At 37.4% G+C, this 16,485-nt stretch overlaps 1 protein-coding gene across 1 annotated transcript; it reads left to right on the plus strand.

The window, feature by feature from the left end:
• The first annotated feature begins 835 nt into the window (after positions 1-835).
• LOC136051456 (uncharacterized protein C12orf50 homolog) lies at positions 836-12,985 on the plus strand. Its single transcript, XM_065740895.1, has 9 exons — positions 836-883; positions 2,427-2,550; positions 4,261-4,434; positions 5,373-5,450; positions 7,621-7,776; positions 8,022-8,117; positions 8,585-8,692; positions 12,444-12,551; positions 12,753-12,985. The coding sequence occupies exons 1-9, from the start codon at positions 836-838 to the stop codon at positions 12,983-12,985; spliced, it is 1,125 nt and encodes a 374-aa protein (XP_065596967.1).
• Positions 12,986-16,485: the final 3,500 nt, after the last annotated feature.

The raw sequence follows: 16,485 nt of genomic DNA on the forward strand, positions 1-16,485 counted from the left end.
ATTTAGGTGAGTCTCATTTAGGACTTTAAATGTGGCCTGCATTATTTTCCATAGTGCGTTATATTCTTGAGTGGACTGATCATCTGGCCAATTAGTGGATTCGTTTTCACTCTGGGTCTCTTTTACTCCTGGGGTTATATTATTAGGACGCTTTGTTGTGCTTGTCTGACTTTCAACGTTAGCAACTGGATTGGGTCCTATAGGTACTGGGTCATGTGAGACTGGTTCCTTTTTTATGAGGAAGTATCCTCCCCGGTCTTTTCCAGATTCCCATAACCTGGCGCCCCAAAGTTTTCCCGTTAACCATACTGGATCATTAAGTTGATCCCTGATAACATCGATTTGTATTGCCTGGCAATTACCAATGCTTACTGAAACAATGAAACACAATGAAACACAATGAGTACAAGAACTTTGCTTAAAAATGCAGGCATCCGTTTTGTATCAGAGGTTTGGTTAGAAGACCCTAACTTCTACAGTGAGAAATAGGGACTATGTTCAAGCGTGGAAGGTTAGATGATGTCATCTGATGATGTCACAATGTCTGCAGGAGCAGTGGACCTATAACTGCCAGGTAACATTCTGTTTACCCCAGAAACCAACTTTGGCCCTTAGCAGGCAGGCCACCTCCTCAGCTCAGCTGTACTGAGCTTTAGCTAGGCCATCAGTTGGAGATTTGTTCCAAAACAGATGCAGACCTGAAGTTCTGAAAACACCTTCTTGTAAAGAAAACTACTGGTTTTGGGACAAATTTAAGATTTGCTTGTACACTGGTTTCTTTTAATGTGTGCTCTGCTGGAATAAAAGGAGTAGAATAAGTACAAAATAAGTGACAATGGATCAAGATGGGAATGACCACAGTTATTCTCCTCCACATGCACAGGTAAATGCTATAGATTCTAGAGTGGTCAGCATCCTTGATGATACGTGCATAGTTAGAGGGAGATTTATTATCGAACGTTAGAAGTTGGTATGCGTCTATCATGGCATACATAAATCAATGATTTAATTTTCTGAAGTGAGAGGAGCTAATTGTCCTAATTTCTCCTGGGGCTAAGGCTCAGATACTCAGGGAGCACAGACATTAAAAATCCCTCATAATTCATCTCTCTTATTCTGTCAAAGTTATAGTAAATCTGAATTAATAGACCGTGTTTACAAGTTCTGCTTACACTGACTACCTGAGTTTCTTCAAGACCTGTTCCAGAAAAGGAAGCCATTCAGAACTTCCAAGAAATGTTTCTGTTGTAGTTGGTAAAAATCCAGGGGTGGATTGGTTCTTGGTTATTGCATCTGTTTGAGCATCGGTGGTTTAGGCATTGGTGCTTCAGAGACAGGCTTCGACTCCTAATGCCAGCTGAGTAAGACTCGTCTCTCCAGAACCAATGGGAACATTCCCACTTACTTCAGGGAGAATTCAGACGTTTTTCAAGTGTGACTTTGTTTTCCTTAAAGAAAAATAAGGGAGAGAATTTTGAGTGAAGAAAGGGGCTTTCACTGGAAATGTGCTGGTTGTGCACTTTTGTGGACAGATGTAATCTGGAAAAATCTCGATCAGTATTATCCCAGCACTGGGACTGTATGTAGAAGTGAAGCAGCAATAATTGGATGACCAACTTGTTTTTCCCCATTAAGCTTCTGTGTGTCATGTGAAAAAACAGCTGGCAGGTGGCCTAAGCAGTGTAATGGTAGTAGTTTCTGAACATCAAATCCTGCATAATTTTGGTGATTTGTAAATATTTTTCATCACATTTTTATACTTGGCTGCTGCATGGTCTCTCACATTAATGACAAGGAGTTTTATTGGAGGACATTCACAGTTTAAAGCAGCCACTTGTACGCTGTGTATGGGGATTTAGTCTGTCAACCTCAGAATCATTCTGTGCATTAGTGTTTCAAGTGAAGAGTCTGTCACTGCGAGAAACTTCTGAGCTCTGATATCTTGTGAACGTGATGGAGACAAGGGAAGCGTTCACATAAAGGTAGAAAGGAGTGGGTTTCTTCAAGCACAATTTTAATTCTAACATCAAAAGTGACTTCCTCCTGCCAACGTGGTTTTGAAAGAGAAATGAAACAAATTTCTTTTGTAATCCACGTCTGACAAGTCTGTACAAGTTCCTAAATTTGTATGATTTCAGGGGGTTTTTTAGGCATCTTCAGCAAATTTTGTTTGAGATGGGTCTGGTAAACTTATTCTGTAGAAGAGGAAACCCAGGCACACATAAATTAAATGAATACTGTGTAAAAAAGAAAGATTTTTTTCTTCCCAACATCTGTAAAATGTCTGCAGTGGAGAATGTATCTCCCTTACGTAGGTGTAGTTACCTTTAAACATTCTGACAGAGCACTGTGTGGTCCTGCAAAGTGTTAGTCCTCCGTTCATCACAGTACACTGTAACCATGTCTGAAAATGTTTTGTCTCCCAGCAAAAGTACAGCAACACCTTGTGTTTCTGGGAAACAAAGCCGTTAGGCTGTGTGAGGATCAATTGCAGCTTCCAGCATAGCAAACCTCGTCGTATAAACAGACTGTTTCTGCCGCCTACTGTCAGTAAGTAGAAGTGTTTTCTCAACCATTTGTCCACTAAGTAACTAAACACTGAAACATATCCTTAAACTTCCACTGCTTGCATAGTGCACGTTAACATCAAAAAAGTGCACCGCTGCAAATGAATCAGGAGTGACCAGCTATCACATCAAGTTCAGAGTGAACCAAGGAGTTGTACTGATCAGTGGGTGGGTTGCTATGTTAATTTATACATGTACGTGCAGTGTTGCAAGTCTTCATAGTTGCTAGTTATATATAAGATGAATTAGTAGATGCCACTTTAGATTTCTGAGATCCACGGAGCACAAACTTTATATTAGCTTTTCATCTGTGCTATATTATTGGAGTAGGAAGGCATTTATCTATGTAAATATTTTGTCCCGGCTTAGAACATACGAGTCAGATTTAGTCTGAAGATTTTGTTTCATAGGAAATCATTAATCTCTTAGCTTCTGAACTGATAGGGTCTTTTCTGGCCTCACTCGAAAGCATCACTCAGGGACTTTTTTTATTCCCGTTTTCTAAAAAGTATCTGAAATTGTCCATTTTCTCCAAGGAAATGATTAATGTAGTTTATTGCCAGCTACTAACAGACTGGAGAAGTGAGAAACTAAAAGCAAACTAAAACCACCTTCCCCTAATCCACTCCTACCTCCTCCCCTAGGGAGGGAATGGGGGGAATGCATTGAGGGGAATGGGGTGACTGCAGTCAGTCCTTAACGATTCATCTCTGCTGTTCCCTTGTGGTCACTCTTTGCCCAGCGTGGTGTCACTCTGGTGAGATGCCATCCTTCCTGAACTGATCCCACGTGGCCTTCCAAGCGCTGCCCCAACACAGCTCGGTACCACAGGGCCCACCCTTCAGGTGGTGCCCCACACTCATACTCTAATGCTCAGCCTCTGCCAGACAGAGCTGCTGTAAACTCAATTACACTTTTGGTTATGGTGTGAACTCGAGAAGATGCCCAACAGACATTCTTTCTAGGAGTAATGCCCGAAACTCAGAACTAGGAAACGGCCCCAAACTGTTTCATTTTACTGGCATGCCTGTAACTCCACAGTCTGGGTGCTCACCATAACATTGCACATGCTGTAATTATTTATTTATTTCCAGGCTTAAAACTCGTGTTGAAGTTTGATTTGGCTTAGTGCTTAACAGTGCTAAATTCTTCCAAACTGATGCCCTGTGGAGCAACCCAGGCCTGCCTGCTACTCAGCATGCTTACTCTATTTCCACAAGCAGAGTCCTGGAAGCAATGCACTTCAGCCAAGATGTTATTAATCCCTTATTTCCCTGTGTTGTAAACTACCTACAAAGAGATTGGAAGAAAGAAAGTTACTTAGTTTGTCTGTCTACTAGCAGGAAGAGATATACAGCCTATATATATTATCATATAATTGTATATAATATATTATGTATTGTACGATTTTTTTGAACAGTATAGAAGCTTCTCTTTTCTGCAGGCTATAGTCAGCAGTGTGTTGTCTTTCCCATCAGAGGGGCTACTACACATGCATTCTATTTCTTCATGTGTTTGGAGTGTGTTCATTTGCCTGCCTCTCTAGAAGATACTTGAAATAAGGCTCAGTTCATCTATTTGCAGACAGTTTATGTATGATAATTACTTTGAAAGTTTACCTGTTGGTCTGAACCTGAACTTCAGATTGCAGTTCCCTCTTGAAAAAAAATCGGTCTCTGGTTCTTTTCTGCAGATACTGTAGTTCAACAGCAAGGCCAAGAAGGGATTCTGATTTCAGCCAATAGTCAAGAACTCTACAAAATTCAGGGGAATATTTTAATACCAATTCACCCTCCAGTGATTGTAGACCTCAGCAATGAAGACGATGAAGACGAGGATGAAGAGGAGGACGAAGACAATAGTAATAGTAAATAAGTTTTCCATTTCCTCTTAGAAGGAACTAGAATAAAGGTTTTTCACCTGATGCAATGTGGTTCACAACTGATGTATTCCCATGACTGTTAACATTTTTAGGAAAGAGCTGTTGTCAAGTTTTTGAAACTGTTTCCCAGCAAAGCTGTTAGACAGCAGACGCATGAGTAAACCATAGTTTCTAACTCCTGCAAAGCATCTAGTTTTGTATTTTGATGCTGGCGTAATTCCCATATTCCATTTTTCATCAAATAGAGTTTAAAATATTCAGATGACTGTCAAATACTATCACATAACAAGCATTTGGCATTTTCTCATGTAGAATGACATTTTTATTATCTTCCTGTTCTCACCAATCTTAATCATCTTAACAATTAATATTTAATACTATGTGTTGACTGAGGACTTGCTAAAGAAAATGCATGCAATATGCTTCACTGGTTTACTAACACATATATATATGAAAAAAAAAATGTGAAAAAGAAAACAAAAATCAACAACCAGCACACCTGTAGTTAAGCAATGGAACGTGTCTCACTTAGAGATTAGTCTTACAAATCTTAACTGGAACAGATAAGGAGCACTCACAAAAGAGTGTAACTTAAGAGTTGCAGGCACTGCAAGTTAACAACATTGGGAAGAGGCTTTGTGACAAGAAAACATGGATGACATGTTCACTGAGATTTCCTTTTGAGAATATATATAATAATTTACAGATGAATACTGAAAATATTTTTTTACATCGCTCTAAATCAGCAGTTACTTTAAGAGCTGCTGTAGCTGAAATTCCATTGCACTGGGAAAAAACCTAATGTTAACAAATAGTCATGGCAAAAATGAAATTCATCGTGTTATTTGATAGTTAAGAAACATTAATGGTCTTGGTATGGCATGACAAGACATCTAGTAATCTTTATAAAATGTTTCCTACAGCTATTTCTGTTACACGGGAAAAGACTGCTGAAGACATTGAAGAAGAAAGAGCAATAAAGGAAGTGTGCTATAAATCTGGTGAGTATGACATGGGTGACCCTTTTATGAACAGCACCATTGCCAGTATAGTAAAGGTGTTTGAGGTTTTTTTTTTCACTTTTTGCTGTTTGTTTAGGAGAATATTATAGGATTCAGAACCCTCAGGTTCTCCAGTCAGGAGAAATTGCTCCTCCATCTCCAGGTTTGGGAAGTGAGAAATTAGCAATGGACACTGTTGAGCAAGATTCAGGGACAGGTAGGTATTTTTATTTTTGTAGTCAGTATATACCATGTCTTCTTTAATGTGAGTGTCATGGCACTTCCTTAGAAAATTCAGATGTTATACATGAGTGCTTAAGTTTCACAATGCACAGTTGAAATGACTAATAACAGAGAAAGAAGAATATAAAGCAAGCAGGTCAAGGAAATTGCTTGGAGCTAATTACTAATTCATAGATGTGGAGGGAAGAGAATGACATTTTCATTCATTGTGGCTATATGCAGGGAGCTAACGTGTTCCTTCTGTTGCCTTTCCAGGTGACAGTAATATGAAAAGAGAGAGAGAGACTTCAGGAATGGAAGTATCAGTGAAGCAATTTAGCAGAACAGATGACAAATCCTGTGAAAATAAAGGTAATTCATATTGGCTTCTCAATGCTGAACACTGTGTTGTAAAGAAAACTGCCTAAAGTCAATATGCCTGGTACAAACTCCACCCTTTAAATATAAATTAATATCTGAAATACCTAGGTTTTTTTGTTACACATTTTGTACACTCCTTTTCATACTACACCATCAATTGTAGGGATTGAAAATGTCACTTATTATTCAGCATGTTTGACGATTTTAGTAAATATAAAAAACCTTTATGGTCATTACATTGGACTTTTTCCTGCTTATTTTGGTCAGAGAAATGGCTTGTGAAGTTAAAAAAAATTAGTGGAGGAATGCCTACAGGAGGCATTACTTTCAGACCAATCTATGTTTGTTTGCTTAACAGCATTTGCTTTTTTTTCCTTCAGAAATATAAAATACTGGTAAGAATAATAAGAATTTCAGTATTATTCCTTTTTCTCCCCTTTGTTTGTCAATGCAAAATAATTCATGACCATGCTAGGGATGCTTGGTCTAGCTGTCAGCAAAGTGCTGTGCATCTTCTAGCTTCAGATGGGTATGAAACAGCATACAGGTCTCTTTCATATTATCACAGAACCATAGAGTGGCTTGGGTTGAAAAGGACCTCAAAGATCATCTAGTTGGTCTCTACAGCTCCAAGTATTTTCATTCTGTGAGATTATCTAATGTTATGGGTGACTTATTCTTTGCAAATTTAGGAGTTACTTCTTTGTATGGGAAACGGATTTCTGAACAGGAATTGATGCTTTTCACCATCATTACTGAAGGTTTGTCTACCAAAGACACTTGTGTATCTTCAGCTCAAACGATTTGTTCAGTCTGATTAATTAAACTGACCGACATTCAGTTGGCAGTCTCATTTTATAACAAACACAGTTATTCTTAAATCTGGTCAAGAGAGCTTATGCAGTATGCTTCACTGGTTTACACGTATGGATATATTTCAAAACACATATTTTAGAAACCAAAAAACAACACACCTGTAATTAAGCAATTGAACGTGTCTCACTTCGAGGTTAGTCTTACTAGTCTTAACTGTGACAGATAAGGAGCACTCACTTCATCACCTGTGACAGCAGACATAGCAGGTTAACATCATTGGGTAGAGGCTTTGTGACAAGAAAACATGGATGACATGTTCACTGAGATTTCCTTTTGAGAATATATATAATATTTTACAGATGAATACTGAAAATATTTTTTTAAATCGCTCTAAATCAGCAGTTACTTTAAGAGCTGCTGTAGCTGAAATTCCATTGCACTGGGAAAAAACCTAATGTTAACAAATAGTCATGGCAAAAATGAAATTCATCGTGTTATTTGATAGTTAAGAAACATTAATGGTCTTGGTATGTCATGACAAGACATCTAGTAATCTTTATAAAATGTTTCCTACAGCTATTTCTGTTACACCGGAAAAGACTGCTGCAGACATTGAAGAAGAAAGAGCAATGAAGGAAGTGTGCTATAAATCTGGTGAGTATGACATGGGTGACCCTTTTATGAACAGCACCATTGCCAGTATAGTAAAGGTGTTTGAGGTTTTTTTTTTCACTTTTTGCTGTATGTTTAGGAGAATATTATAGGGTTCAGTACCCTCAGGTTCTCCAGTCAGGAGAAATTGCTCCTCCACCTCCAGGTTTGGGAAGTGAGAAATTAGCAATGGACACCGTTGAGCAAGATTCAGGGACAGGTAGGTATTTTTATTTTTGTAGTCAGTATATACCATGTCTTCTTTAATGTGAGTGTCATGGCACTTCCTTAGAAAATTCAGATGTTATACATGAGTGCTTAAGTTTCACAATGCACAGTTGAAATGACTAATAACAGAGAAAGAAGAATATAAAGCAAGCAGGTCAAGGAAATTGCTTGGAGCTAATTACTAATTCATAGATGTGGAGGGAAGAGGATGACATTTTCATTCATTGTGGCTATATGCAGGGAGCTAACGTGTTCCTTCTGTTGCCTTTCCAGGTGAAAATAATATGAAAAGGGAGAGAGAGACTTCAGGAATGGAAGTATCAGTGAAGCAATTTAGCAGAACAGATGACAAATCCTGTGAAAATAAAGGTAATTCATATTGGCTTCCTGATACATCTACAAGCAAAACGAGCCCACTTCCCTCATCTCATCTTCATAGTAGAGCTGTTCCAGCCTTCCTGTGATCTTAGTGGCCCTCCTCTAGTCTCATTCCAAGAGCTCTGTGTTTGTCATGTACTGAGGTCCCCAGGCCTGGATGCAGTACTGCAGATGGGTCCTCACAAGAGCTGCACACATGGGGACAATCACCTCCCCCTGCCTTCCGAGAAGGAATTCTGTAATTAAATCATACCCCTGTGTATTTAAAGCTTTTAAATGTTTATCTTATTTATTTTTTGGGTGGAAGTTGCTTAATGAATTGTCTAATTGGTTTTATTATATTTTTTTCTTTTTTGTTAATTTCACTCAGAATGTAATTATAAAATGGTTCACATTTTATTGTTCAGAATGTTCTTTAAAATTGAGGATTTCCTTCATCTTTTCTTCATATTCTCTAGGAGGTGGTTATTTTGCACCACAGAGGAACAAATATTTTAATGGGAAACAAAGTGAGCCAGTATATTTTGAAAAAGCACCAACTACATCCAAATATTCAAACGAAAAATGTACTTATTTAAGGTTTGGGGATGACCTGCTGGAGAGGTGCTCTGTGAATAGGGACTTCTATCTGATAAATAATGACAGGACGAGAGGGAATGGCCACAATTTGTGCCAAGGAAGATTTAGATTAGATTTGAGGAAACATTTTTTCTCTGAATGAGTGGTCAGGCACTGGAATGGCCTGCCTAGGGAGGTGGTTCAGGCACCATCCCTAGCGCTGTTCAAGAAGAGTTTAGATAAGGTGCTAAGGGATATGATTTAGCAGTTCAGTGTGTAGGGATGGTGTTAGGAGGATGGTTGGACTAGATGATCTTGTAGGTCCTTTCCAACCTAATGTACCTATGAACATATGAAACTATAAAGGAAATTGGTTTGAGCTAATTACTAATTTATAGATGTGGAAGGAAGAGAATGACATATTCATTCATTGTGGCTATATGCAGGGAGCTAACGTGTTCCTTCTGTTGCCTTTCCAGGTGAAAATAATATGAAAAGGGAGAGAGAGACTTCAGGAATGAAAGTACCATTGAAATGTATTAACAGAGCGGATGATAAATCCTATGAAAATAAAGGTAATTAATATTGGCTTCTCATTGCTGAACACTGTGTTGTAATGAAGTCAATATGCCTGGTACAAACTCCACCCTTTAAATATAAATTAATATCTGAAATACCTAGGTTTTTTTGTTACACATTTTGTACACTCCTTTTCATACTACACCATCAATTGCAGGGATTGAAAATATCACTTATTATTCAGCATGTTTGAAGATTTTAGTAAATATAAAAAATCTTTATGGTCATTACATTGGACTTTTTCCTGCTTATTTTGGTCAGAGTAATGGCTTGTGAAGTTAAAAAAAATTAGTGGAGGAATGCCTACAGGAGGCATTACTTTCAGACCAACCTGTGTTTGTTTGCTTATCAGTATTTGCATTTTTTCCTTAAGAAATATAAAATACTGGTAAGAATAATAAGAATTTCAGTATTATTCCTTTTTCTCCCCTTTGTTTGTCAATGCAAAATAATTCATGACCATGCTAGGGATGCTTGGTCTAGCTGTCAGCAAAGTGCTGTGCATCTTCTAGCTTCAGATGGGTATGAAACAGCATACAGGTCTCTTTCATATTATCACAGAACCATAGAGTGGCTTGGGTTGAAAAGGACCTCAAAGATCATCTAGTTGGTCTCTACAGCTCCAAGTATTTTCATTCTGTGAGATTATCTAATGTTATGGGTGACTTATTCTTTGCAAATTTAGGAGTTACTTCTTTTTATGGGAAACAGATTTCTGAACAGGAATTGATGCTTTTCACCATCATTACTGAAGGTTTGTCTACCAAAGACACTTGTGTATCTTCAGCTCAAATGATTTGTTCGACCTGATTAATTAAACTGACTGACATTCAGTTGGCAGTCTCATTTTATAACAAACACAGTTATTCTTAAATCTGGTCAAGAGAGCTTATGCAGTATGCTTCACTGGTTTACACGTATGAATATATTTCAAAACAAAATAATAGAGAAAGAAGAATATAAAGCAAGCAGGTCAAGGAAATTGCTTGGAGCTAATTACTAATTCATAGATGTGGAAGGAAGAGAATGACATTTTCATTCATTGTGGCTATATGCAGGGAGCTAACGTGTTCCTTCTGTTGCCTTTCCAGGTGACAGTAATATGAAAAGAGAGAGAGAGACTTCAGGAATGAAAGTACCATTGAAATGTGTTAACAGAGAGGATGATAAATCCTATGAAAATAAAGGTAATTAATTTTGGCTTCCTGATACATCTACAAGCTAAACAAGCCCAATTCCCTCATCTCATCTTCATAGGAGAGGTGTTCCAGCCTTCCTGTGATCTTAGTGGCCCTCCTCTAGTCTCATTCCAAGAGCTCTGTGTTTGTCATGTACTGGGGTCCCCAGGCCTGGATGCAGTACTGCAGATGGGTCCTCACAAGAGCTGCACACATGGGGACAATCACCTCCCCCTGCCTGCCGAGAAGGAATTCTGTAATTAAATCATTCCCCTGCGTATTTAAAGCTTTTAAATGTTTATCTTATTATTATTTTTTTTTTGGGTGGGGGTTGCTTAATGAATTGTCTATTTGGTTTTATTATATTTTTTTCTTTTTTATTAATTTCATTCAGAATGTAATTATAAAATGGTTCACATTTTATTGTTCAGAATGTTCTTTAAAATTGAGGATTTCCTTCATCTTTTCTTCATTTTCTCTAGGACGTGATTATTTTGCACCACGGAGGAACAAATATTTTAATGAGAAACAAAGTGAGCCAGTATATTTTGAAAAGACACCAACTGCATCAAAGCATTCAAACGAAAAATGTACTTATTTAAGGTTTGGGGATGACCTGCTGGAGAGCTACTCTGTGAATAGGGACTTCTTCTCCCTGATAAATAATGACAGGACGAGAGGGAATGGCCACAAGTTGTGCCGGGGAAGATTTACATTAGATTTGAGGAAACATTTTTTCTCTGAAAGAGTGGTCAGGCACTGGAATGGCCTGCCTAGGGAGGTGGTTGAGGCACCATCCCTAGCACTGTTCAAGAACCGTTGAGATGAGGTGCTAAGGGATTTGATTTAGCAGTTCAGTGGGTAGGGATGGTGTTAGGAGGATGGTTGGACTAGATGATCTTGTAGGTCTTTTCCAAATATTTGGGTTTTTTTTTTTTTGAGGTTTGCATAGAAATACCAGAGAGAAGTTCTCAATGCAAAACCTATAAAGCTATGAACCTATGAACTTGGGGTTTCCTGATGATGACAGGCTGGCCCTGAGGCAGCAGTGTGCGCTGGTGGCCAAGAAGGCCAATAGGATCCTGGGCTGCATTAAAAAGAGCATGGCCAGCAGGTCAAGGGATCTGATCCTCCCCCTCTACTCTGCCCTGGTGAGGCCTCACCTGGACTCCTGTGTCCAGTTCTGGGCTCTTCGGTACAAAATAGACAGGGATCTCCTTGAAAGACTTCAGTGGAGGGCTACAAAGATATTAATGGGCATGGAACACCTCTCTTATGAGGAAAGGCTGAGAGACCAGGGTCTGTTCAGCCTTGAGAAAAGGAGATGCAGAGGGAATTTAATCCATGTCCATAAATACCTAAGGAGTGGGAGGCAAAAGGACGAGGCTGGACTCTGTGCGGTGCGTGGTGATAGAACAAGGGAAAATGGCCACAAACTGAAGCGCAGGAAGTTCAGCACAAATGTGTGTGGGAACTTCTTCCCAGTGCAGTGCCGGAGCAGTGGCACAGCTGCACAGAGAGGTGGTGGAGTCTCCTTCTCTGGAGACGTTGCAGACCCGCCTGGACGCCTACCTGTGCAACCTGGGCTAGGGAGCTGCTTTGGCAGGGGGCATACAGTTCTGTGATTCTTTGCTTTTCAGTGAGATTCTATTTCTTACAGTATTATTGAAGTTTTTCTGATTCCTAATGGGAAACGTTCAGAGACAGAATCAAAGTAATTGTTTGTTTCAAACTTGTTCAAAGTACTGTTGGACTGTTATTGTTAAATTTTGAGTTTGTCCTCAAGATTTTGAGACCTTGAGCTGTGCTAATGGAAATGTAGCAACTTTTTTTTCATTTTGTGAGATGATTCTTTCAAAATATTTAAAGAGGAAGATAGTGTTCCTTACCTAAGGAGACCTGTGTATGAAGTGGAAGATGAGTTTTTCAATTCATCATAGCATTTCTTGATAAGAAAATGTGTGCTTTTTGAAAGGTAAATCTGTGCAATTAAATCCTTCAGCAACAGACAGCGCTGAATGTGTGAGGAAATACCACTTCAAGGGGGTAAAGAAGAATAACTGTATTTCTGAGGAGCAAAGAAACTCACCTAATGCAGGAACAGGCAAAGGTATTTTTATAAAACAGTTGGCTTACTCATTTCTAAAAACTAAACTATTAGATGATTTAGCACTACCTTGTTCCGTTCTATGTGTCGCATATGGACAATCTCTATTTTGAGTGGACTGTCTGTACAGAACATTCTTTTAAATTTTGTCTTCTTTGAGTGATATCACAACATTACTTTATACATTTGTTTTTCCAATTTTAGGAACTCCCACTTCATACTCAAAAGTTAAACCAAATTACCAACAAAATTATCGTAGAAGGGATGATGGAACTACTTCTTCTATTGGTTCTGTGAGACAAACTGAAAGAAACATTTATTTCAACTCTCCAGAACCTAAAAGATCAGCATATGTGTCCTACCGTGGTGGCAGAGTCATACAGGAACCAATGTACAATGGATATACACTTGAGTTCCTGCTTACATGGAATTCTTAAAATGACTCTTAAAATACCTGACTGTATTCTGCTGCTTTCACGTTTGTCACTGGAAGTGAATATGTAGGTTTTTATATCTAAATATGAATACCTATTTAGGTACTTACACCTAAGTGTGGGCAAGAGGCCATTTAATCCAGCTTGATTTTCATCATTACACTACAGTAATTTCCATAGAGATGTAAACGCATTTAAACTTTGTGCTGATTCCCACTTCTGAATCTTCTTGTAGGTAATTTTCTTCTTTTGAAAGATAACGTTTGACCATTTTAATTTATCATTCTACTCTGAATATCAATAGTAATAGCAGTAGAAGTAGTCTTCCAGTATCATTTTAGTTTGCTCTCAAGAAATATTTATTGTTCCACTTTTTTTCTGGAAGGGGATGAAGGAATGACCTTTTTTTTTTTTTTTTTTGGTCTATGTCTTTGCAAATAGTATTTCACTGAAATTCTACTTAGGGTTTTTGATTGTTTTCATTATTGATGATTATTTTTTTTTCTTAAGTAAACAAACTCTTGGAGTGTATTCAAACTTCAGAACAAGTTTAAATTGGTAACAGAACTTTTGCGACATGCATTATTGTGTTCTCACATTGTCATTGCTGAATGGAGGACAAAATTCATTCTTCCTACCATTCTTTCAGGGTGATGTACCTTCCGTGTCATGAATTCAACAAGAAACTTAGAGTGGGATTTGTAATCTATTTTACTTTTTGTCTCTTTCAGATGTAATTATGTATCTTCTAGTTACATTTAACTTTATAATACAGTTTTGCAATGTTCTACTTACAGAATAGTACCATATTTTGGCTTTTATTTCCAGCCTTAATCAGTATTTTGGACAACTGTGTTTTGACACTTCAGTGACAAATAGAATGACAAATAATTCAAATAATTCTCAAATGATAAATTGCCAGTTTTATTTATCTTTGTTAAGATGGATCTCCATTTTGAGGTGCCTTCTTGTCTTCATTTACAATAAAAGTAGTATGTCTGACGGGTTATTGTTTTTAGATGAGAAAGTGTAAATGAAATCAATCTCAGCATTATTGTTTAGTCCTTGGGACTAACAGTTTTGGTTGTTTTTTTCCTTTAAATATTTGGGTTTTTTTTTTTTGAGGTTTGCATAGAAATACCAGAGAGAAGTTCTCAATGCAAAAGATATATTTTACCAAATCTCCAGTCTAAAAATGGGATAGAGCATTTCAAAGAAAATTTGTCCAGAGCGTTTTGTCCTACAAAGAGCTAACATCATTTTCAGCACCTTTTCTTTGAAGAGTACCTGAGCCGCTGGGTGTGAAATTCTTCTGGACACAAATGAAAAACATTGGACCAAAACTAAAAACTGTGTTACTTAGATGCTGCATATAAACTGAAAAACAGAATTATTGTGGAATTACTTGTTGGAATTGATCTGGAATTAAAAGAAAACAGGGATATCAGTATAATAATGCTTTTTGCATTTCTAACCAAATTGTATACAAAACGATTATTTATTAACATCGTATTGCTTTGTATCTGGTGCTTTCACAAACAGGTAAATCTGTTGTAGAAATATTTGTAATTCAGTTTTTTATCAAAACTGTGTCTCCTTGTTGAGAAAATGTATCTCTTGAAACCTCTTAAAACCTCACCAGAGACTGTAAGATCCTAAGCAACGTTGAATAATCTGAAAGAATTGTTAGTAGTTTTACATGTGGACGTGTAATTTTCTCTGTATAATTAACACATTATTTCTGATCGTCTAAAATGTTCTGACATGACAACAAAATATGTCCCTGCTTTTTAAGTGAGGAGATTTCATGAAGTGGGTTTTGGCTTCTAGCACTGGAGAAAGCAAGAGAGAACGTGTATGTGGACAATCTCTCTCTCTCTCTCTAATTGAGTGCACATTAAGTATCTGTAATAGCTGCCGTGCCTGGTTGCTTCATGCGAGTACTACATTGTTCTTAAACATGTGCACTGAAGGGTTTTGGTGGAAAAAGGATGCAACATTTTCAAAATAGATTAATTTTATTAGTGTGGAATATTTTTATTTCCATTGCCCCTACGATTGTTGAAGGTTTAATTCTTAAAATCTCTCTGAAGGATCATACAGTTTTACTCGAATTGTACACAAAATGTTCACTGTATCTCTTTTGACCACAGAGCCAAGATATGGAGATGAAGAGAAAAGAAAAGGACTTAGAGGCAGCAAAAAGATATGAAGCCAATATTTCAACTTTGAATAAAAATTCCAGTTAAACAACAAAATAAGATATTGCACATCTGGTCATCAAAACCACAAAACAAGATGCAGAAAATACATTCTAACCATTCAAAAACCATAAAAATGTACACTAAAGTATGTTCTGTGTGAGCACCTATAGAGGTTTTCAGTCTGCTCACAAAATTTCATCTGCTGTGAAAATTTGCAGTATACAGACAAAATGATGTTTTACAGGCTTTGTCCGTATACTGCAAAGCTGACAATAAAAGATCCTTGAAAGATCTTCCCCCTTTTTGTCTGACAGATGCTTTAATGCATAATTCTTAATCTGAATAGGTATTATTAGCTGTACTTAGCAGTTTCATAGGATTTTGAACGTAAGCAGCAGTACCGATGCCTTCCAGAAAATGTCTGTGTTGATGTGGAAGCCAGATTCATCCATGATGTAATTGTAATCTTTAGAAGATAAAGAGCTGTTTGAGCTGAGATGCAGAAAAATGTGAAAGACACAAAACATCTTTTTAAAATCAATTACTAAGCATACTGAATGTCTCTCTCTCTCTAATTAAACATTGGATTTTCAAACTGGAGCACAGAGTGCCTTGCAGCAGCATTCTGTATGTTGTCTGCCTTTTATTTAATTCTTTTATTCTCATTTTGCCATGTTATCTAAATCTTACCTTTAGTGTTTGTTTAGTGTTAGTCTGTACTTTACGGTATTATACTGAGCAGGACAATAAATTGAGCGGAGCTCCATTATCATTATGGTCTGTTCTTACTCCTGCATCTATTTAAAAAGGATTTCAATATTTAACTTTTGCAGCTTTGCATTTTTATTTTCCGTTTGGTTTTGAGAGTTCTAGGAGTATAGTTAATATTGTTTGTTTGTTCAGGTGTTAAGACTATTGATTTTCCTTATTGATGTACCTGCACAAAAAGCTGAATTTTGGGGAGTTATTGCAATTAGCAACAATCTGTTTGCCAGAGACTTACTTAAGGAAATGAGTCTTAGCCCTGTTTTCCTTTTCCCGGGCGTAGAAACAATGAGTGACCAAATGGCAAACAGGTTAGAGTCTAACGGCGAGCCACTTGGAGCAGAGACTGTGCTTGGATGCATAGCATTGTTACTGTAGTATGTCTAAAATACGATGTTTGCATATTCATAAGTGTCAAATAAATGCACCTAATAAAAATGAATTGGGTATGGAATTTTTAACATCTACAATATTTACTTTGCTAATAACAGCGCTGTAATTAATTAGAGTCAAATGAATTGCACTGAGGTTTGA

The sequence above is a fragment of the Cyrtonyx montezumae genome, unplaced genomic scaffold (genome assembly GCF_038088225.1).
Source record: "Cyrtonyx montezumae isolate F1298 unplaced genomic scaffold, pur_monq_1.0 scaffold_3, whole genome shotgun sequence".
Lineage (NCBI taxonomy): Eukaryota > Metazoa > Chordata > Aves > Galliformes > Odontophoridae > Cyrtonyx > Cyrtonyx montezumae.

Bases quoted from the DNA above. Each gene is read 5' to 3' on its own strand.
- LOC136051456 (XM_065740895.1), top strand. From the start codon at position 836: ATGGATCAAGATGGGAATGACCACAGTTATTCTCCTCCACATGCACAG. The intron at 5,451-7,620 runs GTGAGTATGACA...CTGTATGTTTAG, and splicing joins GGAAGTGTGCTATAAATCTG to GAGAATATTATAGGGTTCAG. The intron at 8,693-12,443 runs GTACTTATTTAA...TAAATCCTTCAG, and splicing joins CAAATATTCAAACGAAAAAT to CAACAGACAGCGCTGAATGT.